Source organism: Verticillium dahliae, genomic scaffold (assembly GCF_000150675.1).
Source record: "Verticillium dahliae VdLs.17 supercont1.1 genomic scaffold, whole genome shotgun sequence".
Lineage (NCBI taxonomy): Eukaryota > Fungi > Ascomycota > Sordariomycetes > Glomerellales > Plectosphaerellaceae > Verticillium > Verticillium dahliae.
In genome coordinates this window covers 809,486-835,168 of record NW_009276921.1, presented here as the reverse complement: position 1 = coordinate 835,168, position 25,683 = coordinate 809,486, and the positions used below count along the sequence as shown (strand labels likewise).

The window sequence follows — 25,683 nt, the reverse complement described above, 5'->3', positions numbered from 1 at the left end:
CAGAGAAAATGGGGGGTCTTGCTTGGCTTGAGTATTTCAATTCATTATTCCCTCAATGGCATTGTCAAAGTCGGGTATCATATTAACATGTATTAAAAAGTAGTAAACCCCGTATGAGCCTGGCTCAAGCCATCGAACAAGTCGATCCGAGGCATGCCAGCATGCTGAATTACCATGTGTCCGCTATTCCGCGCGGTCTGTCTCTCTCTCTCTCTAGGATCGTGTCACGTCATCCCGTCTTTCGAAACGTCGCGGTGCTCAGTTGAAAGCCCTTTTAATCGTCCTTCTTCCTCTGAGGGATGGGTTCGCCCTTCTCATCGACGAGGCCCTTCTCACGCATGACCCTGAGAGCATCATGTAGAGGATCCAGTTCGGGACGGGGCGCGCGGTGCGAATCGAACGCATTGTCAGCCCATGTGAAGTACTGTCCGTAGTTGACGTTGAAGTACAGGTGGTGCAGCGTGTGATGTGCAGGGCTGTTGATGTACTTCTCGAGCCAGTGGCCGGAAATCATGTCACCGTCATGGATGAAGATGGTCCAGATTTGGACGAGGATGAACAGAATCAGATACAGGTGCTTCTGCACGGGACAGAGGAACACAAAGGCGCTTGTCGAACGGTCAGTACTGGGTCAAGCCGGGTCAGGCTGCACTTTGCAGAAGAGGAACTGACTGATACGGCAGAGATTGGACATAGCCGTCAAGAGGGTGAAAGGCCAGAGCTGCCCAGGGCGTGGGCACTAAAACAGGTCAGACTTTGCAGCATGCGATGAGCGTGAGAAGCAAACCCACTGATCCACTTGTGATGAGGTTTGTGAATGTACTTGTACACACTGGGATGGTGCTCGAGACGGTGAATCCAGTAAATGAGTAGGTCGTTCCAGATCATGAACAGGACTGTCGATTTGGCCATCCATGTCCAACCGTAGTCGCTGACATTGCTGTAGAGGAAGCTCTTGCCACGAACTTCGCCCAGGAACCACGGCAGGGTGAGAATGTTGATGAAAGGCACGGCCCACATTGACGATGCGATTTCCTGGCGCACCTGGTTCTTCAGAAAACGTGGGTGGTACTCAAGGCGACGGTCGAATACGAAGTAGTATGAGAATGCGCTGAAGATGAAATACAGTAGCGAGGCGCCAATCTGTGTGATCAGGAGGATCGAGGTGCACTGGCGTAGGATGTTGTCGCGTGCCCATGCCGACTCGTAGACCGCCGACGACAGCGACTCCGTGGCGTTAGGGGCCGTTACGGCTGGGTGAAAGTAGGCGTAGGCCCTGTCAAAGACCAAAGGGTCAAGGATCTCCAGAGCAGCGTCCATGGCGAGGCAATGCGCGCGTTTGGCGATGGTCTTGTCTGGTGGTCGAGCGAGAGTTTGCCTTTGCTAGCCTCGATGGTTGAGTCTGAAATGTTTTCTTTAATTGAGATTGAGTTGAAGCACTGCCCACCGAGCGTGACGGACCCATTCTCGGAGGTAGTAGCAGCCCGTCGTACGAGGCACCCTCTTTTTTTTTTTTGCCCCTGAATCACATTTTAGTGGAGCCCTCGGCAACGATGGAAATGAGGATGCCAATTCAATACTTTCGTGCCTCGCCGCTGCTTATTAAGAACCACCTGCCTCAAGTGGCGTGTTCGGTTGCTCAAGTTCCGTGCCATTGCCTGATGTCCGTGAGACGTCTGGCACGTCATTCACCAGAGTCGTCTGATGGTTTGCCTCAGAGCTTATGTCCCTCCGGGATCTGCTACCCCCCCAAGCCCCCGACGCCGAAGATGTAACCTTCGGCTCTCGTAGGGGATCGCCGAGATTGGGGCCGGAATCCGACAACACGTAACATTGGCGTGCATCGCGAAGCCGAAGGCTGTAAACCCCGGTCTCACCCCGGTTTTAGTCCTTCTGGAAAGGAATCCCAGGAACTCCTGTCCGTGATACGCCTAAACCCAATCATCTACTGGGACCACCCTCCACTGCAGTTCATGTTGTGCAAGTTGTTCGACTAAGGTGATAGGTCCTCGCTTTGCGCCGTAGTTCGCTCGGTCACTTGTGCTCAAAACAATGGGGAACAGGGCTGACTACCAGAGTCGGATTATTAGCGGGCTCCCTATCCCTTACATGGTTCCAAATTGCCGTTTCGGGTCAGCCTTTCTTGATATCTGAACATAGAGCGAGCTCAGACACCAAGATCTTCGTCTTTTAAACATTTGGGAGCCTGATCATGACCGCCAATTGTCACCGAAAGCTGTGGCAATCGCGCGACTGATTCATACGTTATCTGGGCTCTGCACGTGGTAGATAAATGTGCATCATACCGGTTTCTGTCAAATGATATCCTGCTCGATAGTTTGACATGGCACACTTTCCGACAAGACATTCGCTGCAACAAAGCGAAGACTGCTCTGCAAAGTAGCCTAGAGCATTGAGCATCATTGATGTGCTGCAAATACTGGGTTCATAAACGTGGAACGGGAGTTTCAACCCATTTCACATGTCCAGTTCGGCGGGACCCACCCACATCTTGCTCCTTTGTGCTCACAACAGGGTGCCTGCCGTCAAAGGTTATGAAAGTGTGTTCCCAATGTTATCTCATCAGACGCCAGTTCCTTTTGCACTTGGAGGGCTTCAAACCTCTCGTCTTCCCAAGCTGGTGTTTCAGTCTCGAATTCAAGCCCCAAGGCCACAGCCTGCCTGAAGGGTTGAAGCACTACACTCGTGGATCCTTGAAGTACCAAGGTGTGCTAAAAAAGGCTTTGGGGTACACGTCCCAGTGTAAAGAATGACCTCCAGGTGGTTGTAGCTTAACAGGGGTGGTATGCCACTCCATCGTCCCTGACTACACGGTCAAGGTGGTTGCTTCCTCTCCTATGAGAGTGGCATCTTCGGAGCTTCGAGTAGGTTATTTCCTGCAAAACCACGCCTTGTAGGTAGGTATCTTACTGGAAGAAATTCGCTGATGAATCATATGTTGATGCGGTTTCCTATGCTCTTCACGCGCATGGCGCTCCGACTGGTGCGTCCATGATAAGTACAAAGCCTAGATAAAATATATCTGGCACATTACATACAGCGCAACTTGGCCGTGCGCCAGTGAGGTATAGACCGTCCATTTATAAATTCACAAGCGATGCGAGGTTCCCAGACTTGGTGGCTTGTATTCCTTGACTGAGCCAACTACTGCCTGTTCAGGTTCCCTAATACGCAGCAAAAAGTTTCACATCCCTGCACGTAACAGGTGGCCTTGACAGGCTTCGTATGACCCTAGCATTCCAATCCCAACGCCGTTGATTTGTGGGTATCTTAGATAGCAAGGCGCTCAACCTTCTCGCGAAGGGTGCGGATGGAGTTGGCAAGCTCGCTGCCCTCGTTGCTGGTGATGCTAGCGGCGATAACAGCACGGCTGACACCGCAGGCACGGCCCAGAGCGATCTTGCTCTTGACGTAAACGTAGGGAACGTCTGCACATTGTTAGCATGTCGTTCTGGAACTCTGTGGGTTCGTCCAGGTAAGACTTACTCTTGTCCTCGCACAGAAGAGGCAAGTGAAGCAGGATGGCGAGAGGGGTAGTGTCGGCAGCGAGAACGATGAGCTCAGAGACACCACGGTTGAGAGACTTGGTGGCCTCGTTGGCGCCCTTCTTCAGCTGCCGGTAGTGCGAGCACTGCTGAACCATGTCGAGGAGCTCCTGCTCGAGGGCAGCGTCGGCCAGGGGCCAGGCAGCGCTTTCGGAAGCCATTTTTTGGTCGTTCGGAGTGCTCGAATAAGTTCTGGGAAATGTAGCGCAGGGTTCCTTGCGGTGGCTCGCCCTGTTCAGATATACTGGAAGTCGTTGAAGAAGTGATGCTCGTGATGCAAGAAAAAGCTGCATGGTATGGCCTGGGAAAAAAAAAAAATCCCACTATGAGAGACGCCAAGCTCCACAATTGGATGGTGCTGTGGTGGGGCACACAGACTCGGAGAAACATAATATCCGGTTGCCGCGGATCTTAGGTCAGCAAGGAGCTTCCCGCAAAACCTGCACCAAGCAAGGCGCGCCAGCCTGGAATCCAGACATCAATCAAGCAACCTCACAATAGCAGCCGAGCCTCCAGCCAACCAAGGTCCCGTCAACAAGCAACTGCAACCTTTCGAAGTCCCGACCCGAGCCATCTCCCGATCTTCGCGAAGCTCTCCTTTACATTTCCAACACTTCTTTTTCCAATCCTATCACCACAACAGCTAAGATGTCTTCCGAACTCTGGTATGTCGCCTACGTGTTGCCCCCCTTCCCAAGCTCCTGTCCATCCCTCGGAGCTTCGATCATCAATGATTCAAGGATTCCGACATCTCTACGCGCGCGAATACTTACCCAAAATCACCAATTACTAACAATTTTTGCCCTCGCAGCCCCGTCTATGCGGTTCGTCACCCCCTGCTCCGGCTCCCGATTCCATGACGTCGTACTCGTACACGATGAGCTATTTCAGCATGGCCTCGACACCTCGGAATTCAATCAGCTAATCTCAATAACATTTAGCCCTTCTTCGGTGCCATGGGCTGCACAGTCGCTATCGTCTTCACCTGCCTTGGTGCCTCCTACGGCACCGCCAAGTCTGGTGTCGGCATCGCGGCTATGGGTGTTCTCCGCCCCGACCTGATCGTCAAGAGTACGGCCGCGTTCCCCTCCCGAATCTCTCATACCTCGAGCCCTGCATGTGGCTAACGCGCGCTTTAGACATTGTTCCCGTCATTATGGCTGGTATCATTGGTATCTACGGTCTCGTCGTCTCAGTCCTTATCTCAGACGGTCTCCAGCAGACTATGCCTCTCTACACTGGCTTCATCCAGTTCGGTGCCGGTCTGGCTGTCGGTCTCGCCGGTCTCGCCGCCGGTTTCGCCATTGGCATTGTCGGCGACGCTGGTGTTCGTGGTACCGCGCAACAGCCTCGTCTCTTCGTCGGAATGATCCTGATTCTCATTTTCGCCGAAGTTCTGGGTAAGGTCCTCGCTTTGGGGTCATCTGGCTCTTGACTAACGTGGTCCAGGTCTTTACGGCCTCATTGTCGCCCTGCTCATGAACTCCAAGGCGACTCTGAACACCACCTGCTAAGGGTCATCTCGACAATATCTCTCCCAGGCGTCGAAGGGTCGACAAGCTGTACCTACACAAGTGATCCTTTTTCGGTGCCCGGGCATTGGGACTATTCAAACCTGCGAGATCCTACTCGCAACTTTCATACGGTAAACGGAGTTGTCCGGCGAACGGAGGGGGAACTTGGGGCACATGGCAGGAATAACGAATCGCGCCATCCGGGTTCCAGGTCAAGGGGCAATTCGCTGGAGAATGCACGCCGTATTGTACTATTGTGACACCATGCTATCCATTTTTTCTCGGCGGACTCTCATCATAGACGGGTGATGGGGAGGAGGTGTAGTCTAGCTTGACAGTAATGCTTCCATGCTCGATTTGCTTCGCCTGGGTGTTCTTTGGTCACATGTTTCGTTGGTCAACCATTCTGACCGTCCGCGGCAACATGGGAGGCCTCACTTACGCTAGTCTTTCCCTTCCTTGGATAACATGCTCGGTCATGTATGTTCGTAATAAATGATATCACCCGGCGTGCGTGATGCCATTTGACAGACTTCACTCACAGAACACGACACACCATTTCATAATCTACACTTTCTCATCGCACACGACAGTCCCAGTTCCATACGAGGGACAGTCAAATTGATACCATCGACATCGTTAACTGAAGGTATAAAGAAACTAGAGTACGTATACTAGCCATGCCGTCTAGAAAGCTCAGCCCACGATTACAACAAGTAAATTGCCCATGTTCCGCAACGCTTTTCATGCAGCCTTTAAGCCCGCTACCGCGCACCCCCGGGATATATACGGCTCATCCCTTCCCGTCTCTTCGCCCGCCGTAATTATAAACCCGATGACTTCTAAAAAAAGATTACTCTTTAGAAAGGCCAGATGCATGAGCGCGATGAAATATTCGCCTGTGGACGTATCCAAATATGTATAAGAAGAGGCAGGGTGGCGCGCGCCCCTGTTCATCCATGTTACGACAGGTCTCTGTGTGAACTGTCATGACATGCATTTTAGATGACGTACTATTAATGAGAAGTCAGTCAAGTTTCATACTGTGGTCAGAAAAGGGCGGGCACATACCGGAATAAGAAGGTACGGCACCTGGCGCTCGTACTCGAGCCAAGCCTCGCCGTACTTCTGCCTGCACTTGCGGATGTCGCGAGCCGCACGGTGGGCAATCATGCCGCAGAAGAAGACGGGGTAGAACCAAGGGAAGGGGCTGTTGAAACCTGTGATGAGACCCCAGCAGATGGCGAAGAAGGCATCGCAGGTGTAGTGAACCTTGCGGGCGAGGCCGTACCAGCCGTCGACGAGGATGGTGCCGCCGTTGGCAGCTCTGATGATCTTGGGGTTCTTGACCGTCTGCCAGGGAAGCTGGGGGAAGGACTTGCGCTGGGCGGCCTGGCCGCGCTCGGAGAAGCGGTAGAAGTTCTTCTGCGAGTTGCACGTGTCCCAAACCCAGTAAACGAAGAGATAGGCGATGAAGAGAGCCGTGAGTGCGTAGGGATTCCAGCGGTACTCGTCGGGGTGGTGGTTGGCAAGGTAAATGGTGCAGTGGCAGTAGGAGAGCGGTACACCGGCGAGGTTCCAGAAGATGAGCATAAAGCCCCACTTCTCGTAGTACATGTCCCAGGTGGGCACGATGAGCTCTTCGCCCTTGGAGCAGGCGTTGGCATACAGGTAGTGCGCCATGACGAGGAAGAGGACCTCGCCAGACACGTAGCCGTAACGCTCGTACTGACGGGCAGCGGCGCCGCAGCTCAGGCCAAGGAGGATGTACCAGGGAATCCTAACCTCGAAGAACATCTTGAAGTCGAGGATGCCGAACATGCGGGGGTTCAGCTCAGCGCCCAGGAAGAAGTCGTAGATGGGGTATCCGGTCATGCGGTGCTGGGCGCCACGAGCCAAGGCAGAGAAGTAGGCGACGAAGGAGACGAGGAAGCCGCTAATAATGGCAACGGACATCAGAGGGCCGAATTCGTCGATGAATGTATAGACGGGGAAGAGACCGGTAAAGTGCAGCGCCGCCATGACCGCGATGGTGAAGTACAGACTAGCGTAGGCGCTGCAGTAGTACTTTAGCTGCTTGCCATTCTCGTGGGCGAGGGGCTTTCCCCAGGCCCAAACGCCAGGAAGGAGGCAGTAACAGGCACCCTCGAAGACGAAGAAGGTCCAGTAGATCTTCCAGGCACGGATTGAAGGATAGGCGCCTGTGTAGACAAGGTTGAAGAGGTGAGCACCAAAGTCGCTCCAGGATTGACCCTCGGCGCGCATCGGGGGCTTGCCGTCGTAGTAGGTTGCACCGATCCACATGTACCACATGAGCAGAGGGAATCCAATCATGAGGGCCATGGTGCCAAAGCTGCCGCCAAACTCGAACTCGCCCGAGAAGTCGATCTTGGGGTCGGTGCCGACTTTCCAGCCGTCAATGATTTCGCCATCCTTATACTTGGGCCCATTGCCGTTGACGGCGGTCGCAGGCTGGCCGTTGGCCGCAACGTCAGACAGCACATCTTCGGCCGTCACAAAGGGAGCGTGTCCGGTGGCAAGGGGCTTGACACCCTCCATGGTACCGTACGTAGAGCCGTTGGTGTAGCCATTGCCATTGCCAATGGTATGTCCGTTGGTGTGACCGTTGCCGTTGGCATATCCATTGGCGTGGCCGTTGCCGTTGCCATTGGCGTAGCCGTTGGTCGCAGACTTCTTCATTGGTGCTCTGAGGTCGACCTCGTCGTCGTCAATATCTTCCTTGAACTTGGGAATGCCTCTTCGTCGTGCGGTCTCGGGCTTGAGGTTCTCTGACAGAGAGTCGAGGTCGGCCGTGGGCTCAGGGCTCTCTCCAGCAGGCGTGTGCGAGCGGCGTGAGGATGTGCGGCGGGAGACTGGACGCGGGGTCTCTACCATACCAGTGAAGAGTTCCTTCTTTCTGGTGAGAGTCAGCGTATGCGACAGGCAGAAGACAGCCAGGCAGCACAAGGTTGGCGAGGATTGACTGACCTGGGGGTTGCTCTCAGGGAGTAGCGACCCGTCATGTTGGCGACTTTATAACACAGGGGGTGTTGAGGGGTGGGTGTGTACTGTATGCAAGGCTCGTGTAGTATCCAGAGCGGTGTCGTGGTTTTCTGGGTCCAGAAAGGTACTGTACAGCACTGGGGAAAGAGACCAGGAGCAGGGGATGAGACAGGACCAGGCCGTGCTAACGAGTGTAAAAGGCCGCTACGTCGTGTAACGGAGTCCGCAAGTACCGAGTAGGAAGCCGACGTGAGCCACGTCTGACTTTTGTTTTTGTCTTTGCTTCGAAGAAAGTAGTACTGTAAAGGAGGGGGCGCGCTGGAGCTGAAGCATAGAGGCGCGACTGGTGCTACGATGACATTCACAGCAAGACTGGTGGTGGATCAACATGGGTAAAATTTTGTTGACATTTGGAATGAAATGACCATCGGGGGGAGCGGTACCTCCCGGCGCAATACAAGCCGCATACAAAGCCTAGGTACCTGCACAGAAGCTAGCGCCCGGTGAGCCCCTGAACCCTTCCCTCGGAGCGGGTCTCATGCACGATTCGTTTAACAGATGCACCAATCAGCCTCCGCTTCCAGCATGCGAGGCATCTCAGATGCGCCCGCCTAGGAACCCAATGTCCGGAAAGGTACGTATCCGCCCTGAGCGTTAAGGTTCTTAGTAGACGAGAGGTGCATATTGTGCGAAGCGACCCAGGGTTGCCTCTGGATATCGCAAGGGAGACTCACGTGCTTCGCCGATTTGCCTGTAAAGTTCGCTAGTCAGACTAATCATCCAGGTGTTCTGTATGTAGGTACTTTAGGCAGCGCGTTAACTAAGGCACGTGCCGAGGTACATGGTATGTCCCTACGGTAGGTAGGTAGGTAGATAAGCGCTGAGTTACAAGAGCTCCACAGGTGCACTGACGTCAGTAGTATTTTCATACAAGCCCCCCCTCCCTCCTCCAACACACGAGTCACCAGCTCTCGTCACCAGCTCTCGTCACCAGCTCTCGTCCCGAATTCGAGCGACCTCATTCAGCACACCGACTACGCAGCCTAGGTACCTTACCTACAATAGGTAGATAGGCAGGCTAACATCTAAATACCTATCAATGCAGGACACAGAGATGGAGGGAGCTGAAGTTCTCAGCTTCTTTCCCATAGATCTGCCGAGAGGAAATGCAAGACGGAAAAACAAAAATGGAAATCACACGCCTAAGCGACCAATCCTTTTGGATCCCTCTCTGAACCCCTCCCGGTTGGCATCATCGCCCAAGCCCATGATATCGTTAGGTCATGATCACTAGGCTTCCCGAAGTTGGAGCCTGTCGTCTTGCTTATTTTTTTTTTTTTTCAAAAAAAAAAATAGTTCTCATCGTTGAATGATTTTCTACTGTATGCAGCAGTCCGTAGTCGTGCAGATACCTTCCAGTGAGCCTAAGGTAGCCCACGGTCATCAGAGGTCCATATCCAGAAGATACGACACACCGATTGATCCAATAAGCCCAAATACGGTGCCTCATCTGCTTACTAGAGACGAGTATCTCCCTTGTTCCTTCTCAGTTCTTGGGGTCCCGGTATCAGATCTGCAGCTTACACAGCGGACGGCTCGGCTGGCTCATCGGCGATAGTATTTATGCTCACAGCTTTCCGAAGCGCATGAATTGTGCTGTAAGATGGTCAGCCATCGGCCTGTATTAGGAGCAGTTCGTTCAAAATCATTATGCCCTTCCTGGTACGAGAGAACAGGTCCAAACCTATCTACCTCAGGTAGGACAAACATCGGGTGCCTTTGGGCGTGAAATATGCTAGGCCGCCAGCAAGAAGAGGACTCGTCTGGGATTGAGGACTCACTCCTGATATGAAGCCATCACTTACTAATTCACAGGTGTTCCAAGGCCCAACATCGTGGTCTGGCTATCCTTGTCCATGTGACCACTTGCACTGCACTGAGGCCAAATCACCAAGCAGGCAGAAGCACTTTGCTGGCAGCCTATCACAAACCACCGTCGGAACGTTGACGAGTGCGTAGCGATGCCTGGCGTTCTTGCTGTCTCCTTCTATTGACCGAGTTCTACTACTGTCTGGCTGATTGCAGTCCTTTGCACCAGCCGCAAGACTTTTATAAATTCCTTGAAATTTCCCACTTTCTGTCGTGTTTTCCCTCTTCTCTCCCCAGCTTTCTTTGCCTTGTGGCTTTGGTATGTCATTCCCTCGCATCTCCAAGCCGTCTCGGGAGCTTTGCTGACAGTTCTCGATAGATCAGTGTGTAGTATCTGTTCTTCTCAGCTTGATCGCTGGGAGCCTTCTACAGGAAGGCTACTCCGTTCGCTGTTTTTTGAGTCCTTGGTTGGTTTCCTCTGTGCATGCACATGATACCCTCCACTGTGTCCCTGGTATTTCACTGCCTCCAGGTGATGCGAAAGAAACATGCGGTATCTTCATTGCTGTTTTGGCTTGCCCAGGCTGCGAAGACGGTGCGAGTGCATGCAGGCGATGGACAGAATCATTTCGGGCCTTGGATGATGTGTGGCGTTGTGACGATCTGCCCCCGCAAGCTCGTCATGTATGAATTGATCAACGACCATGACCATGCTCAGAGTCGTGGTTTGGTCTTGTCGTCAGAGACAAATTGACATGTCGTCGCGAGGCTGCCGGCCCCCTCCCCACTGCTGATTCAAGGAGGGGCGTCAACTCATGCAAATATCAGCAAAAAATACAGGATCGAGAATCTTTGCAAGAATGTTAGTCAAAATGAATGCCAAATTGAATTGTCGCCCTCTCAACCGTAGCAAAGTCTGCTCTGTCGCAGCGACTCGAATTTGAGTGGCTACACCGCTCTGAATTGTGCCCTTGTGCCAATTGTCTGCAACTTCAACCTTCATCCACCGATCTCACATCTCAGGCTCCACCTGGCCGTCGTCACCTTCACCATTGAAATCAGCGACCATGGACAGCGACACCAAGATGGCCGAGCCCTCGCCGGCAACACGCCTGCTTGACCCGAAAATCTTCGACCATCTCAAGGCCCGCATCGACGAGGACCAGCAGGTCCGCGACGACCTCACTCAGATTGTCCAGCGACTCGACCGCGCCAACGCCCTCGTCCAGGGCTTACTGTCCCGCGTGCACGCCACGCCGCGTGCCCAGTACGCTGCTTCCTTCCTCTCGCAGGTCGAGGCCGGCATTAAGGACGAGATAACTGCTGTCGCCGAGCTGAACGAGAAGGCTTCCCAGCACCCTTACTACAAGTGAGCAGCACCTCTCCGCCACCTTCTTCTTTCCCCCAGCTACCACGCCTCACATAAAACCGAACTGACTCTCCCACTACGCAGGTACAACCAGAAGTGGAACCGTGCCGTTCAGAGCTCCGTCTTCACCGTCCTCCTGACCGGTTGGCTCGGCGGCCTCGGCACCGCCTCCAAGCCCGCCGAGCTGGGTCGCCTCATCACCATCGAGGAAGCCGGCGAGATTTTCAGGAGTGAGCCACCCCTTATCGTATCCGACCCCCCCAGGTCGCCGCTGTGATCAACTGACGCCGCCCCATCAGTCCCCGTCAACCTCAAGGACCGCGACGCCTTCCACCTCACCATCGAGGAGTACCTCTTCGCCCTCATCGATCTGACCCAGGAACTCAGCCGTCTCGCCACCAACGCCGTCACCCTCGGCGACCCGGACCTCTCCATCCGCATCGCCGCTTTTGTCAAGGACATCTTCGCCGGCTTCCAGGTCCTCAACCTCAAAAATGACCTTCTGCGTAAGCGCGTCGACGGTGTCAAGTATCACGTCCAGCGTGTCGAGGACGTCGTCTATGACCTAAGCTTGCGCGGGCTCGTGAAGAAGCCCGAAGAGGCTGCTTCCGTGCCAAGTTGAACACCGGCGGAATGCAGGATCGGACAACCAGGCACGAGGGAGGATCTTAGCGGGGGCCAGAGCAAATGGAAAAGAGCGAAGTAGGCTGGCAATCATCACAAAATACAGGAGGGACCTCCCCAGGCGTAATTTGTTATCAGCGCTTCAGCGCCATCAATCAGACTTGTGCAATTGCTTGCTATATGTACCTCTAACCTTTCCTTCGCTGCCCAGCACCTGACCGGCGGGCGATGCGCAACAAAGGTGTCCACGACGAACCACGAGCCCAACAAAATAAGAGAAGAAGGGGAGGGGAATATGCGAAAAAACCAGAACAGTCAGTTGCTTTTATGTTTGTATGTGCGTCCATGTTCGTGCTCTGCCCAAGTCTGGGGTGCCAGCTTGCCAACATGGCATGCAGAGCTCAAGCGACTCACTCCCCGCTGCCCTCGCCTTCGTTTCCCTCTGGGTTTCCTCTAATGCCGACTGATCCTTGCCATGCAGGTTTACCGACCAGAAATCAACGCTGTGTGCCAAACCTACATACATGAACCGAGACTTGTATGCCCACTCCCTTTGCCGAAAGAAAAGAAACCAAAACAAAGACAAAAATCAAACTAACCCCACCTTCCTGTCACTCATGAGTGGATGCTGATGATTCAGACGCAAGAAAAAACTGATCCGCTTGTTGGAGTTTGAAATGGTGCTTTGTTGAATTATGAAGACCATTTCATGTCAGAGCTGGGAGCCCTGTTGCGCCTCTTGCCAGCTGAGCTGCTGGACGCGGGTGCCGGTGTCGAAGCAGGCGCTGACACCGCCGAGGCGTTTCTACTATAGTTTTCCTTATTCGAGTTGTTGCTGTCTGATCGTACCACTAGCGATTGCGCTGAGAGGCTGTTGGGTCGCGTAAAGCTCGTTGACGTCCGGGGTAGACGGCTCTTCGAGCCTGAGCCGGTGGGTGTACCTGATGACATATCGCCACTAACTCGTCGGGGTATCGCAGTTGCACCGTCCCGGCTGCGGGGCCGGTAGAGAATTGACTCGCGCTCCTGTGTTCCTGTCACCGGGGTCCGACGTGGGCTTGCAGCAACTTCAATATAAGCGTTGCCGGACAGGGAGGGATGGTGGGACGTTCGGTGGCGGGAATGGCTCGATGATGTCGGTGTCGGGGGCATCGAGACGGCAGAGTGGAGGCCAGGGGGCGTGTAGGAAGAGGTCCGCCTGAGACCAGATCCGGAGCGGCGCGAAGCTATCGACCCTGCGGAGCCTTTACGTTCGGGAGGTATGCCCTCGTACGTATCGCCTTCGACGTGCGACCGGACCAGCTCTGAAGCCAGGTTGCGAACCAAGACAGCCGAGTCCTTGTCTGCCAAGGTCTGAATGGCACCCACCAGAGACTGCACTTGTCTGCTGTTGAGGCTGCTGCTGCCATTGCCTGTCCCCATTGCATCCATCTCGCAGGTGTCCATAATGTTTCGCACGAGACGCAACAGGTTCAGGCGCACCACAGCCTTCTTGTGGCCAAGCCTCTGACCGATACCAGCGAACATCTCCGGCTTCGCCAGCGAACCGCAGATGGCGGGACTCAAGCGCAAGAGCTTCAGTAGAGGCTCCAGCAGGTTCGAATCAAATGTATTGATCTTGTTTGTGTCGAAACAGGCGACAATGGCGTTGGTAAACTTGCCGTCGAGGAGATGGCTCTCCACCTTTGCCGTCTCCTCTTGCAGCCATACAAATATGGCGTCCAGAGCAGTGACTTGCCAGTACTGATCGGCCAGCAGCGAGACATAAAAGTCCAGACCCTTGTTTTGCCACAGGTACCTTCGGCCCTTGCTGCCGGAATGAGCCATATCGCACAGAATGGGCAACGCGAATTCTTTCGGGGGCCTATCGGTTTGCATGATCCGCATGAGCAACGGAATGATGCCTCCGACGGCGGCATCAACCTGCCTCTCCTTGTTGAGGCGGCAGAGGTTGAACATTGTGTTGAGGACCTGATTTGATGTTTCGCGGAAATGCTCCTGCCCTCTCTTCATGGTGTAGCTCAGCAGATCAATGAGGAACTCAATCGCGTCGGCAGAGTGGAGCGACTCCAAGGTTGTCGTTAACATGGATAGGTTTTTGATGAACTTGAGCATGGTGATCTGATGGATAGGGGTCATCCGTCGCAGATCCTTCAGGACGCCTGAGCCAGTTAGTCCGCAGATCGAATCCGTGTGGAGCGACAAAACGTACTCTTGAGAACCTGTCGGTCGGCCACCACCTCCTTAACGTAGTTTTCCGCTTGGGAAAAGAGGTAGAATATGTTGACGATCCGACCTTCAACCAGCTCCGACAGCTCATCCTCGCCCTCCTCATCGAGCACCCGGTGAAGGACCAGGGCAAGGGGATACAAGATCTTACTCCTTGAGAAGATCCTGCAGAAGTCGTTCTTGGGTGTGGGCCCTTGGAGCTCGAAAACGTTCCAGATGCCATTGACACCAATGAGAACGAGGTCTTTTGCATCATCGTAGTCTTCGTCAAGGAACTCCACCAGTACATTCAGACCGCCGGCGCTTACAAACATCTGCAGTGTCAGTGTCGAGGTCTGATACATTTGCCGGACAAATGCGGCCGCCTCGAGTCGAATCTCGTTGGAGTATTGCCGCGCGGCGAACTTGGTTATGATTGGGATACCACCGACGAAGCAGAGGTTCTCCTGGATCTCAACATCCTCCAGGATAATCTGAGAGGGTCAGCACCAATACACACAAGTTAGGTGGGAAATGACATACAGCGTTCACCACTTTGAGTAGCTGCAAAATCATGTGTTGCCTGCTTTTTACGGTGCACGGTTCCAATATTTCCAAGATAGGAAGCAAACCATGAGCGCTGATGATCAGATCTTTGACCTCACTGTTCTCCCAGAGTAATGCGAGCTACAACTGTCAGTGCACTGATCTTCGATTGGGCATACGTTTGACACGTTGCTTACCAGATCCTCGGACAAAACGAGTAGCTTCTCTTCACCCTCTGTCGTCTTGAGCGACCGCACGAGCTCCTCGACTTTCTCTGCCAATCGTGCGTGCCGGTCGCGAGCAATGTTGGCCTCAAGATCCATCTCATCCCAACCAGGATCCATGAATGCAAAAGGATCGTCCTCATCCTCGTCGTCGCCGAGCCACGAGTTGTTGGAAAGCTTGGACAACAGCATCAGGCCGCCATCCTCGGATCCACGGTCACTCTCGTCCTTCTCCGTCAACTGATCTTCGAGGCCAAAGATGTCAGAGAAATCCTCGTCACCTTCATTCTCGGCAAACTTTTGAATCTCGATGGACGACCTCGTCCTGCGCATCGGCCGGTCAGGAAGCACTGACGGACGCGAGGGGACCTTCCTTCGCATGCTGCCACCGACAGGTGGTTCAGAAGAGCGAGGCAGGCTCGTGAGATCAGACGGGTGGAAAAGCTGTGGAGCGTCGCCCTGGTCATTTGTGTGAATAACTCGTATGCGAGGAATACTGGATGGATCCACAAGCGGGCTACACACCTTCTTCGCAAACGGGTCGACCCTCTGGTTGAATACATTATCGTTGTCGAAAAACAGGTCTGAGTAATCCTCCACCGATTGTTCACGGTACATCAAATCAGGTCGTGACGGAAGCTCGAACCTACTGTTACCCAACTGTGGCTTGCCGGACGATTTGGCCTGGGATGGTTTACGGCCATGCTTTCGAGGACTCGACTTCCTTGGTGAAGGCTGCTTCGTCAGATCTGGAAGCTTGTCGCTCCTTTTCCGCGGTAGGGGACGAATTGTTTTCTCCTGGGAGTCAGCATCCATGAATTGATGTGGCCCTTTGATGGTCATCAGCTCCCCCTCAAAATCGTCATCGTAGCTCCCCGAATCGTTCCGATTGTCCACTGTTGAAGCAAAGGCTTTTAGCCGATCAGCAGACAGGAGACCGCCAAAATTGTCCTGTGGTTTCAAATGAGGTAGTTGCAACGCGGTTGGGGAGATTGCTGTGGCAAAGTCGTTGTCCCAATTGTCGTCATCTGGGCAAGGTCAGTCAACGGCTGGAGCTGCGGGGTTTCAGTTTAGAGGATAGGGCCTCACCGGCTAGCTCGGGCGATCTGAATGCTTCAGCAGTCGGCCTGGGTTTTGCTAAAGACAACGGACCCTTCGCCGGGTTTGTCAAGCCAGGCCGTTGTGGTTCACCTGCATTGAATCTTGATGAGGGTTGGCCAGAGAAGCCTACCACACCACCATCAGAACCAGTAGACGCTCGCAGAGAGCTCTCTGAGGATTTGAGTGCCTTGTTCCATTGCTTGACCTCTTCCACAGCCTGGTTGAAATTTGAGGGCGTTTTTGAAACAGGCGCGTCACTTCTGCGGCATCCTACGATCCACGGATGCTTGAGAAGCTTTCGAGCTGTTACTCTCAAATTGGGGTCCTTCTGGAAACATTGCATCAAAAAGTCTCTTGAAGCCTGGAAGCGATCAGTAAGCGATGTAGATACGGCGAATCGTGACAACGTACAGGAGAGATTCCTTCAGGCAATGGCGGGTGGTCGTCGTTGACGATGGCAAATAACGCCGGCATGGCAGCCAGGTTGTGATAGGGCGGTTTTCCTTGAAGCAGCTCGATAACGGTGCTGCCTACACTCCAGATATCGGACGCTGGACTGGCTCCAGATAGTTGGATGATCTCAGGGGCCATCCAATATGGTGTCCCAACGACCTGTGCTTCTTTGTCCTGTCCATTCGCCAACGTGCTTGTCGAAACACCAAAGTCTGCAAGCTTGACAGTTCCATCCTTGGTTGTCAGGATATTTGCGCCTTTGATATCTCTGTGAATGACACCCTGATCGTGAAGGTACTGAAGACCTTGAAGGACTTGGGTCATGTAAACACCGACGAGGTTCTCGGGAAACTTTCCATATGCCTTGCATATCGAGTGAAGGGAACCATTTTCACAGTATTCTAGCACGATGTTCAGGCAGTCAACCGACTTGACGAACCCGAGGTACTTGACAATGTTGTCGTGCTGATTATACGGTCAGAGGTCGTGCCCGCGAAGGTCGGAAGAGCGCGCACTCACATGAAGGTTCTTAAGCAAGTCGATCTCGGACTGGCAGGGGGTCAGCATCACATGTCAAGTACGGGAGGCGGACAGTGTCGACGAACCTCGATCATGCGGAGTTCGCTCTTGGGGAGGTCTGCGAGTTTGATCTGCTTGACAGCCACAGCCTCGCCTGTGCCCCAATTGAACGCTTTGTAAACAGACCCAAAGGCTCCCTTGCCTAGGCATTCGCCCAGACGCTGGATCACAATGCTGGTCAGCCGCCATAGCCACCTCGAGGATCACCTCGCAGAACAAAGAGATAGTCCTTGTCCCCCCCAACTGGGTGCTCAAGGTATACGCACGTAATCCTTCAGGCCTGGATCTTGCAAGGCGGAGCTCTCCCGTTGTCCCTGCCTTTCCTTCCGCGGGGTGCTTGAGCCCCTCTCTCGGGTTGCCACCACGGCCGCCCTGCCATTGACGTGGTACTGACGCTCAGCAGACGAGGGCGGCAGCGGTGTGGGCATGGCCAAAGTATTGGTGGGCAAGGCAGACCCTCGCCAAGTCGGTTAGCCGATTCAGAGGATCCGACAACTTTGGAGGGCTGGTTCTGGCGGTCTCAACTCGATGCGTGGTTGGTTGTTTTCAGGTCCGAGTCGGTGAGGGTCGTGTCAGTTGTCGGGTCAGTATCGTCGTCGTTTTTCTTGATCGTAGTTTGCGTAGGCGTCGTCCGGTCGTGGCTGTCGTAGGGATCGGTAGGGCGGGGTTCGAGGGAGGAGGTGAGGTCGTTACTAAACGGTAGGGGCGTCATGCGCAAAAGAGAGATTGGGGACGGCACAGTTCACATTCCCGGTTTCACCACATGCCAGTCGTGTGGGCGTCGTTCCAATCTTGATAGTTGCGGCAGCGTGCGACATGTATGTGTGCGTGTGTGTGTGTGTGTATTTCGGGCGGTAAAGCAGAGATCTCGAGACCTGCTAGCCCAAGACTCAATCGGCCCAGCAGCAACACTGCAGCAGCGCAGGCAGGGCTGCCGCGAAGCGGAATCCTTAGCGCAAGCGTCAGAATCTGGAGGGTCAGTGTCTGATGCGCGAAACGTTGTCTTGTGTTACGCGGTCGCGTAATGTTGGAAGACCATTCGACCACTTGCTGGAGAAGAAGAACTTCGTGAGCACCTTGTAAGGCTCAGATTGGGTTGACATTGGTGGACGGGTCAGGTACGAACCGAACTGTGAGGTACCGACCGAAGGGAGTGGATGTTTTGGAGTGTCAGCCAAGTCATGCCTTGTTAGGCGGCTCATCCCTGGCCTGGGCCTGGAGTAAGATGTGCTATTGCACCTAAGGCCACTGGTGGCACCGAGCTGGTGGGTGGTTAGTGAATACAGACCACCTGCGAGCACCTATCCTTGCGCCGGTCATTCCAGGCAGCTACTTGTCCAAGTGACAGCGAGCCCCAAGGGGTCGCACGACCGAGCATAGCTCAGTGGAATGCACCCTCTTGATGGTCAGGATGACGCACTAGCAACCGAGGTAGGTACCTGCGAGACAGAGGCCTCACATCCTCATCAGATAACAACGAGGTAGCAACAATGCCTTGTATCAAACAGAGTCTGTTGGTGCTCAAGCCTGCAGCGATAGATGTGCTCCTTGATGCATTTTCTACTGTGAATTGTTGACCCTCCAGTCCACGTATTGGCCAGCTGCTGCGCATGCTGCTATTTTCAACAATTTCCTCTTCCGTTGCATGGCCAAGCTTGACTGATGACCCTGAAATCAGAATGTTCCGTGTCATTTGACGTGGAGTCCAATCTTCATCATTTCTTGCAGCAAGACTTGCAGCGAACTCTGCACAAGAAAATGTGACTGATCATCTTGATGTGTTGGCAGGGAAGCCCCTGATCGACAGAATGCGTCGTTGGCTGTGGCCAGATGCAGCATGTTGTCAGCCTTTGAGGTGGTAGTAGTAGGCTGGCCAGATGGACGCCTCCCAATTGTAGGTACCTACCTACCTAAGGGAGGTTCCTCAGGGGCACCTCCTCGTCGCCTTCACCTCAGGCCTTGACATGCAGTGCCAATCAAGCCCACCGCTCGTAAGAGGGCATTGCGAAAAGTACAGACCCCTTCGCGGCACTGATTGGCTGTGTATTTCAATTCGACGGTTTACAAGTTGTAATTTATACATGGCCCCGTCACTGGAGGGCGAACTGACCGCTCGCCGTCAGGAAGCATATTCGCTAGATGTTCAACGCCTCGAACTCCCGCCTTTGCTGAAGGTCGTCAAGTAGCCCATCGCCCATAGCCAGAGGGCGTGGTGCGGACGCAACCGTGAACTTTCTTCCCCAAAAATTCCAAGAACCCTCGTCCCCACAGTCGTGCGTGTTGTTTAAACTCTTCCATCACTCATCTGTTCCATTGTTGTCCGCAAGACTGCGTAGGATAGCCCACGCAATTTCATCCACGTTCGGGGCACCATCAGCCTGAGTCTGGACGTGATCAGGCTGTGCGTCTTGCGACTCTTCTGCTGCAGCTGTGTCTGCAGTGTGATCCGCGCGTCGTGCAGTGCCCCCAAGTAAGGGAGTAACATGACTTGAGAAAAGAGGGCCATATGACAGCAGGTGGTCGCGTATATGGCCATGAGCGTAAATGATGCGGTCTGGGAGGCTTTGTCGTAGGCCTGGCCTGTCAGCACGGACGTGCGACACGCTGCTCTGGTCGTTCGAGTCTAACGCTGATACGAAACGTCTGTGCCTCGACGGGTAATTCGTTGAAGGCCGTTCTGGTCGCGCAGCACGTGGCGTCTCGTTGTCACTCTCCGAGTCTTCGTGGGTCGAATCGCAAGGTTGCTCGACCGCATTCTCGTGGGAGGGCTCCGGGTCGGTGAACGAGGTGCGGGACGATGCAGCCGCGCTCCGGCGTTGTGATATAGCCGCCGAGCTCGACGCGGACGCAGAGGCAAACGAGGACCCGGCGCTGGGCGGTTGCGGGTCAGGAGTGAGTGTCGTTAAAAGCGTGTCCCAGACCTCTGGGCTCATGCTTCGTGTGCGATCTCCCAGACCGTCAACGGCGACGGATGAGCGGAGTCTGCGCCATGCCCTACGATTGACGGAAGTATGCGCTTCTCGTATGAACTGCCCCGGGGCCTGTTGCGGACGGGACGCGTTGTCAATGGCCGTCGAGCCGGACTGTTCTCGCTCGGGACTTCGATCGAAGCGAGCAGCCACTGAAGGTGCCTAATACAAGTTAGCGGCAAGGCAGATTATGTGACTGTTGGCTGGTACAAACAATTCGTTCACGCCGGTAAGTCTCGGGGTTTGGCGCATCATCAGCGCCGCGTCTGAGGTTGCGAGCCCGCAATCTGACAAGCTGCGATGGTTGTTCTCCAGCCGGAGAGGGACTTCCACTGGTCGATCGGCTGGCAATCAGATAACGGTCGCCTAGAAGACTCATGATACGGTCCTCATCGTCATTTGCCCTCGTGCGTTCCGCGGCCGCGTCATGTCGCTCCAATCGGTACGTCAACCACTCCGGGAGTGGGGGAGGGGCGCTCGGCGGGTTGTAGGCTTCAGGGGGTGGAAGCTGGCCAGTTTCTATCCAAGGATAACGCGCAGGCCGGTCCGACGCCGCAGGATGACCAGCGTCCTCCCATTCTCGGGATAACAGCGACCGCTCGGGCTGCTCAAAGCTTGTGTTTGTGAACGTCTCTCTTAGTATAGCGGCTCGTCGACGAACGGCACGAGCGACATCGGGACGACGGCTGTGACGTATGGATGATCGTGTGGGACGGAGGCTGTTGGCCTTTTCTGACGACTTGGACTTGAGATCCGACTCGATAGGGGCAACGAATAGTCTATTGGGTTTGGGCGTGCGATTAGCAGGCCGCGAGGCGTAGAGTATCAGGTGGGAGTGAGCTCTGAGCCGTGAGAAGATAGGGAGAAGCGCATGTTGGCGTAGAGAAGCAACTTGAGATGGATTGTGCGAAATGGCTGACAGATGTGGAGAGGTAGATAGGTGATGCGAATGGACGCGACGCGCCAGCAACTGTGATTCCAACTGGCCGAAACTGACGTTGAGCCAAATTCGGCTGCACAGACGCGGCGCAATGGCAAACCCAGGGCAGTCACTTACGGGAGACCCATGTTTATGGGATGGCGATCGCGACTGCAGATGCAATTGCAACACACGGAATCGATCCAAGCCTGTGTCGAGATGGCGGGGTAGTCGGCGTGATTGTCGCGATGCGATGCGTAATGATGGTACCAGCGCGCGCGACCGTGAAGTGGATTTTTTCGGGGGGCTTCAGGTCGTGGACCAGGTGATCCGTGGGGCGGACAGTTGAAGAGTGGATGTGGCGGCAGAGGTGGAATGCATGGGGGGGGGGGGTAAGGGGGCAAGGGGGTGCAGGGGGGGCACAGAGGTGACGACGCAGGCTACTCTCATTCGCTCGCTCACTGACGTAAGGTATCCTGACACGCCTTCCGGACTTGTGTGCATTAGTACTAGTGCGGTACTCTGCACCGTGAGTCGCGGCTTCTCGTTTTCGGGTAACCGCTAACAGCATACACCCATGCACAGTTATCTCCCCTGCCTCCTTATCAGCAGGCCGGTTTAGGTGGTATATCTTTTGATAGCATGCATATATGGTTTAGATAAATTCACTGGCTTCCTGGGCTTCGTTGAGAGAGAGAGAGAAAGTGAATTCCGTTGGATTGAGCCGGGCCAATTTTCATTCGCCCTTGAACTCGTTTCAATATTTTGACAATCTGTCCTTTCATGCATGTACCTGCACACATTGCTGCCCGCTGTCTGCTGAGGGGTCTAGAGCGTTGCCGTCGGAAAATCGTCATCGAGGGCGCTGCAAGATGAAGGGCGTCAGTCTGAACCTCCAGCGCATGGCTCGCGCCATGGGATCAGTGTCTCAGTCATGGGAAGCCATCCACGTCGCCGGCACAAACGGGAAAGGGTCGATCTGCACATACTTGTCGGCTCTCTGTCAACGTTCCAACATTCGCAATGGCTTGTTCACGTCACCTTACCTGGTTGAGCCCCGAGACGCCATCAAGATCGACGGTGTCCCGATTCTTCAGAGAAATTATGCCCGTTATCGTCAGCAGATCCTGGATGACCAGGCCTTGAGAACGGCAGAAGACGGACAAGGAGACGTGCCGACCAGTAGAGTGATGGCTCCGTTGACCGAGTTTGAGCTGGTCACCATGACGGCCTTCACAGCGTTCGACGATGCCACGATTGATATGGGAATTGTGGAAGTCGGCCTAGGTGGGCGGCTAGACTCAACCAATGCACTCCGCACCAAGAAAGTCACTGTCATCGCCAAGATCGGACTGGATCATCAAAAGATGCTCGGCGAGACACTGCCCGAGATCGCCAAGGAGAAAGCAGGCATCATGATGGCCAATGTGCCTTGCGTCGTGGATGGCAGCAACCCGCCAGAGGTTCTCGAGGTTTTCCGCCAACACGCACTCGGAGTCGGTGCGCCCCTCTACTTGACCACAGATTACAGAGATCTGTTGGAAGAGCTGTACCAGTCTGAGGTCATGCCTCATCAAGCCCAAAACATGGCTTGTGCCATCGCCGCTTTCCGCCTCGCCTTTCCAGAGGTGAAGCTCTCAGTTGCCGAGGCCTTGCCTGTCATGGCAAATGCCTTGCACCGAGGAAGGCTTTCGTGGCTTGATGTGAGTCGCCACTTTTCTTCCCGCAAGGACAAGCCTTTTCTTGTCGATGGCGCCCACAATCCCCAGTCCGCTGGCACCCTATCGGCGTATGTAGAGAAGCATGTTCGTCAAAATGATGAACCCATATCGTGGGTCATCGCCGTATCAAATCAGGATGGAAAGGATGCACAAGGCATGTTCAGGACACTCTTCCGGCCAGATGACAAAGTCGCATGTGTAGCTTTTCGCAGGCGATCAACGATGCCCTGGGTGGAACCAGTCGAGCCATTGTCCCTTGCGAAAACCATTCAGACGCTCGGTTTCACGGTTCGCAACTTTGATGAGGGCAGTACACCATCTGATACCTTGGCCGAAGGAAGTTCATGGGCAGTTCAGCAGAACACACCTGTGGTAGTGACAGGAAGTCTATACCTAGTCGGTGACGCTTATGATCTATTCGACGACATATTTTCACATGAAAGGAGCGCTGAGGACATTTGAGGTATCCTGTGCCTCAAATCTACTCACGGTGGTATCAGAAACTTGAATATTCAACTAGCACGGCCTTTCAAAGATACCCAATTATAAAAAATCATTACACATGGAACATCTCGTCACATGATTTTGTGCTTGTTTGAGGGATTTATGCGCATGAAATCCGTTCCCTCTAGGCGTTAGACATCTACGAATGGCCCTGATCAAAGGTGAAGATGGTGATCCCGACTCATCTTGTGATTGTGTGCTGCCATGGTGTCTGGATCGGCGGACCAGCGAAGGGTCTTGACGAATCGGAATGGCTGATTGCAGACTTCCAAGCTGGAGAAACTCCAACATTCGTCGATCACATTAAGGCTGGTCTGCAATGCATCGGCGAAAATCACAACGCAGTTCTGGTGTTTTCCGGGTATGCAATTCCTCTATAGCCTTAATAACGTTAGCCTCAGCTCATTTTGATGCAGAGGACCTACTCGTCAAGAAACACGCCTTTCCGAGGCCCAAAGCTATGCCAATTTAGCTTCAGCGAACAACTACTTCGGCATCCTGTCCACAGGAAGCGACACGACCAGTCGTGTATTCATAGAGGAACAAGCGTTGGACTCGTATCACAATGTCCTTTTCTCCATCATTGCCTTTTGGCGTCGCTATGAGTTTGTAGCATGGCCTCAAGTGATCACAATCGTCAGTCATGCATTCAAGCGAGCTCGGATTGTTGATGGGCATTGCAACGCCATCGGGTTTCCTCTACACCGTGTCGTATTCCATGGCCTTGATCCGCCCGGAATGACGGCGCTTTCTGGACAGGATGTGCGAAATCAGGAGGCCTTGGCGGGTGTTCAGACGGCTGTAGACCAGTGGCAAGCCGACCCCCATGGTGCCGGTCAGACCTTAGCAGGCAAGAGAGCGAAGCGCAATCACTGGGCTATCGACCAGGCATTATTTCGCACTGAAGAAGAGAGGATCAGAAGTGGCATTCAAACAACAATCACAGAGCTTGGCGGCGTGAGACTGTCGGATGAGGGATTCAGACCATGGGCTTGAGGCACACTGGAGTTCTTCATAGCTCTTGATGTTCATTCGATTGAAATAGACCCTCCGTTCCTTGGTCTTTATTGTTCGGTTCTGGCTTGACCTCCCGCCCGGATTGACAATAACTATATCTTGGACTTTCTCTCTTCCGAGCCATACCTCTCTCCCCCGTCTCCCGGAGGACCTGACGCCACCTCGTCTAGCAAGAACCTCACCGCATCCTCCACCATGCCTTCGCTGAAGGCATGGCCGACCCCCTCGTACACCTTGTTTTCCAGGACGACGCCTCCATCGTTGTACCAAGTCTTTGTGGCATCCTCTAAAAATTCAAGGAACCGCCTTGATTGAGAATAGGGCACCAGTCGATCATCGCCGCCGGAGCAGACGAGGAGCTTCTTGCCCTTAATACGGCCATCCAGAACCGTCCTGAGCCGCTGCTGCTCTTCTTCGGATGGCTTTTTCGAAATTGAACTCGTGCCAAAGAGAATGGCCTTCGGGTCATGTTTAGCGCAAGCCCGAACCAGATCCCTGGGGAAATCCTTGCTTCCCAGAAAGGAAGTGCCCTTGTCCTCAGCGCTGTAAGTCGATAGCTCCGCGTTCTTGGCACGATTGGTCATGAGGGCTGCAAACTTGTCAGTATCGTCACCACCAGGCCAGGAGCTGTTCTATATGTAGACCATTGAAGGTGAGACTTACCCATGAAATCAGGACAACCAATGATAATGACTGCTGCACGGATCCTCGGCTCAGCGAACAGGGCCTGCCAGGCACTGTGGCCACCCAGGCTAACGCCCAAGAGCAGATGTTGGTCAATCTCGCCGCCCCAGCCCCCATCCTTGATTCCTCTGAGCTCATGTGCAACATAGCCATCCACAAGATCAATGAGGCCCCGAGTATCAGACACCATGCCAGCGATGGCACCCGCCATGTCAATAGCGTGTGTAGCGTTACCCTTCTTCCAGGCATTATTGGCTCGCTCATCTACGAGGCGTCCACCATGATTCCGTTGGTCAAAAACGACGGCGATGAGCCCGCGGGTGGAGTGGCTGTCTCTGCGTCGCTGGTGCCAGTCAGACACAATGCGCATGGCGAAGCCGGCCATGTCTTCCTTGCGTCGCGTGCGAGGATGGTGAAGCCAGAGACAGGAGACTGCAGTTGTTGGCAGGGAGGCTATTTCTTCAAGCCCGTAAACATCACAAGGTAGGCCGGCCATGAGGATTGTTCGCTTTGAGGCAGACGGCTCCGCCGCAGGCGTGGTCATGGGATTTTCCACTCCAGACATCTCGGCGATGGTTCGAGGTTCGAGAATGCGAGGATAGCTGTAATGAGGAATCAAAAAACCTTGAGCTCGTGGTTCAAGTGATCAAAGGAAGAATGCGTTACTGGCAAAGCGTTGTGATGTGGTTGAGTGTTGAAGCTTGCTTCCCTTGGGTGCTGGGGGCCGAGGTTCAGGCAAAAGCTGGAGACGGTCGTTGCGATGTCATCAAGCAGCAAGATGTCTCAGTAGTGCCTATACCTCAACCGAACAGC

General features: G+C 54.1%; 10 protein-coding genes across 10 annotated transcripts; 4 read left to right on the top strand and 6 right to left on the bottom strand.

Annotated features, from left to right (window-relative positions):
• Positions 1 to 63: 63 nt before the first annotated feature.
• On the bottom strand, positions 64 to 1,357 carry VDAG_00248 (C-5 sterol desaturase). The gene is made up of 3 exons (XM_009651625.1): positions 792 to 1,357; positions 673 to 739; positions 64 to 608 (listed from the first exon to the last, which is right to left on the bottom strand). The coding sequence occupies exons 1-3, from the start codon at positions 1,318 to 1,320 to the stop codon at positions 275 to 277; spliced, it is 930 nt and encodes a 309-aa protein (XP_009649920.1). The 5' UTR covers positions 1,321 to 1,357; the 3' UTR covers positions 64 to 274.
• Positions 1,358 to 3,291: 1,934 nt separating this feature from the next.
• On the bottom strand, positions 3,292 to 3,727 carry VDAG_00247 (ribonucleoprotein-associated protein; the record flags this gene model as incomplete). Its single annotated transcript, XM_009651624.1, has 2 exons — positions 3,292 to 3,449; positions 3,508 to 3,727. The coding sequence occupies 2 exons, from the start codon at positions 3,725 to 3,727 to the stop codon at positions 3,292 to 3,294; spliced, it is 378 nt and encodes a 125-aa protein (XP_009649919.1).
• Positions 3,728 to 4,050: 323 nt separating this feature from the next.
• Positions 4,051 to 5,435, top strand: VDAG_00246 (vacuolar ATP synthase 16 kDa proteolipid subunit). Its single transcript, XM_009651623.1, has 5 exons — positions 4,051 to 4,231; positions 4,378 to 4,390; positions 4,508 to 4,637; positions 4,706 to 4,966; positions 5,016 to 5,435. The coding sequence occupies exons 1-5, from the start codon at positions 4,215 to 4,217 to the stop codon at positions 5,078 to 5,080; spliced, it is 486 nt and encodes a 161-aa protein (XP_009649918.1). The 5' UTR covers positions 4,051 to 4,214; the 3' UTR covers positions 5,081 to 5,435.
• Positions 5,436 to 6,081: 646 nt separating this feature from the next.
• VDAG_00245 (Delta(24(24(1)))-sterol reductase) lies at positions 6,082 to 8,103 on the bottom strand (the record flags this gene model as incomplete). The annotated part of the gene is made up of 3 exons (XM_009651622.1): positions 6,082 to 6,093; positions 6,152 to 7,997; positions 8,069 to 8,103. 3 exons carry the CDS (start codon positions 8,101 to 8,103, stop codon positions 6,082 to 6,084), a joined length of 1,893 nt encoding a protein of 630 aa, XP_009649917.1.
• Positions 8,104 to 11,019: 2,916 nt separating this feature from the next.
• Positions 11,020 to 11,943, top strand: VDAG_00244 (translin; the record flags this gene model as incomplete). Its single annotated transcript, XM_009651621.1, has 3 exons — positions 11,020 to 11,321; positions 11,406 to 11,551; positions 11,621 to 11,943. 3 exons carry the CDS (start codon positions 11,020 to 11,022, stop codon positions 11,941 to 11,943), a joined length of 771 nt encoding a protein of 256 aa, XP_009649916.1.
• A 695-nt stretch (positions 11,944 to 12,638) lies between these two features.
• Positions 12,639 to 17,484, bottom strand: VDAG_00243 (cell division control protein; the record flags this gene model as incomplete). The annotated part of the gene is made up of 11 exons (XM_009651620.1): positions 12,639 to 14,107; positions 14,158 to 14,647; positions 14,697 to 14,840; positions 14,897 to 15,382; positions 15,449 to 15,951; positions 16,013 to 16,076; positions 16,155 to 16,385; positions 16,436 to 16,942; positions 16,997 to 17,026; positions 17,083 to 17,217; positions 17,323 to 17,484. The coding sequence occupies 11 exons, from the start codon at positions 17,482 to 17,484 to the stop codon at positions 12,639 to 12,641; spliced, it is 4,221 nt and encodes a 1,406-aa protein (XP_009649915.1).
• Positions 17,485 to 19,353: 1,869 nt separating this feature from the next.
• VDAG_00242 (uncharacterized protein) lies at positions 19,354 to 21,200 on the bottom strand (the record flags this gene model as incomplete). Its single annotated transcript, XM_009651619.1, has 3 exons — positions 21,083 to 21,200; positions 20,240 to 20,804; positions 19,354 to 20,187 (listed from the first exon to the last, which is right to left on the bottom strand). Exons 1-3 carry the CDS (start codon positions 21,091 to 21,093, stop codon positions 19,354 to 19,356), a joined length of 1,410 nt encoding a protein of 469 aa, XP_009649914.1. The 5' UTR covers positions 21,094 to 21,200.
• Positions 21,201 to 21,816: 616 nt separating this feature from the next.
• VDAG_00241 (folylpolyglutamate synthase) lies at positions 21,817 to 23,230 on the top strand (the record flags this gene model as incomplete). The annotated part of the gene is made up of 1 exon (XM_009651618.1): positions 21,817 to 23,230. One exon carries the CDS (start codon positions 21,817 to 21,819, stop codon positions 23,125 to 23,127), a length of 1,311 nt encoding a protein of 436 aa, XP_009649913.1. The 3' UTR covers positions 23,128 to 23,230.
• A 96-nt stretch (positions 23,231 to 23,326) lies between these two features.
• On the top strand, positions 23,327 to 24,206 carry VDAG_00240 (DUF218 domain-containing protein). Its single transcript, XM_009651617.1, has 2 exons — positions 23,327 to 23,530; positions 23,586 to 24,206. Exons 1-2 carry the CDS (start codon positions 23,337 to 23,339, stop codon positions 24,163 to 24,165), a joined length of 774 nt encoding a protein of 257 aa, XP_009649912.1. The 5' UTR covers positions 23,327 to 23,336; the 3' UTR covers positions 24,166 to 24,206.
• Positions 24,207 to 24,278: 72 nt separating this feature from the next.
• On the bottom strand, positions 24,279 to 25,255 carry VDAG_00239 (uncharacterized protein; the record flags this gene model as incomplete). Its single annotated transcript, XM_009651616.1, has 2 exons — positions 24,279 to 24,775; positions 24,850 to 25,255. 2 exons carry the CDS (start codon positions 25,253 to 25,255, stop codon positions 24,279 to 24,281), a joined length of 903 nt encoding a protein of 300 aa, XP_009649911.1.
• Between the last annotated feature and the right edge of the window lie 428 nt (positions 25,256 to 25,683).